General features: G+C 38.7%; 1 protein-coding gene across 1 annotated transcript in view; it reads left to right on the top strand.

Annotated features, from left to right (window-relative positions):
• LOC107622319 (E3 ubiquitin-protein ligase KEG) overlaps positions 339-1,021 on the top strand; it is a gene marked incomplete in the record, with an annotated part of 12,075 nt that continues 11,392 nt past the window's right edge. The window contains 1 exon segment of the mRNA XM_016324178.2: positions 339-1,021. Within this exon segment, the coding sequence (XP_016179664.1) occupies positions 713-1,021 (309 nt within the window).

The raw sequence follows: 1,021 nt of genomic DNA, 5'->3' as shown, positions 1-1,021 counted from the left end.
ATATAGGATATCAATTTCGGTATATAGAAATTTTTTATATATAAAACATAAAACTTTTTAAAAAATCACATATTTAAAATATTAATTCAACAAACTAATAAATTANNCCCATATCTTTTTTATTAAACTTGTATAACTTGATTTGACTAATTACAAAAAAAATTTGATCATATACAGTATTTTTTTACCGAATTCTAATTCCCAATATCTAAGTATTTACACACATAAAATATCCGGAAAAAAAAAACTACATAGAAACCTAAATGAAGAAATTCCACTTGTATTATGAATGAATGAAGCAAAGCAAAGCAAAGAAAGAATTTTAGGGTACTTGTCCACAAAGTCCAAAGTGGAAGGCACAAGCATAAGAACACAACAACATCAGTGCCTTCCGGTCCTTCCCACCCACCTATAAAATAAAATTAAAAAAACAATAAGAAAAGGGAAAGAAGAAAGTTTCATTGATCTCTAAGTACGAAAATCTCCCTCATAACTCACTCTTGTTCGTTTCAAAACCCTTTTTGTTTGTTGGTTTCTCTCTCTAGATTTGCTTCATCATTAGCCTAATTCATCACTTTGCTTAACGGATCGATCTAACATTCGCAACTTCAATTAGATCCCTCTCACTTCAATCGGATCAAACTCCTTTTTTCTGTTACACTCACACTTCGACTTAAGGCCTTGTTTGGCACACAGCGGAAGCTTTAAGGAAATGAAAATCCCTTGCTGTTCGGTTTGCCAAACGCGGTATAACGAGGAGGAGCGAGTACCGCTGCTGCTCCAATGTGGACACGGATTCTGCAAAGAGTGCCTTTCTAGAATGTTCTCTTCATCGCCCGACGCAACGCTCACATGTCCACGATGCCGCCACGTGTCAACCGTCGGGAACTCCGTACAGGCTCTGCGAAAGAATTACGCTGTTTTGGCACTCATCCACTCCGCCGCCGCCGGAGCTGGAGGCGCCGCTGGTGGCTCGAATTTCGACTGCGACTACACCGACGACGACGACGAGGATGAGGAT

The sequence above is a fragment of the Arachis ipaensis genome, chromosome B10, assembly GCF_000816755.2.
Source record: "Arachis ipaensis cultivar K30076 chromosome B10, Araip1.1, whole genome shotgun sequence".
Taxonomy (NCBI): domain Eukaryota; kingdom Viridiplantae; phylum Streptophyta; class Magnoliopsida; order Fabales; family Fabaceae; genus Arachis; species Arachis ipaensis.
Note: the sequence above shows the minus strand (reverse complement) of the source record. Positions and strands in the feature narration are given on the sequence as shown.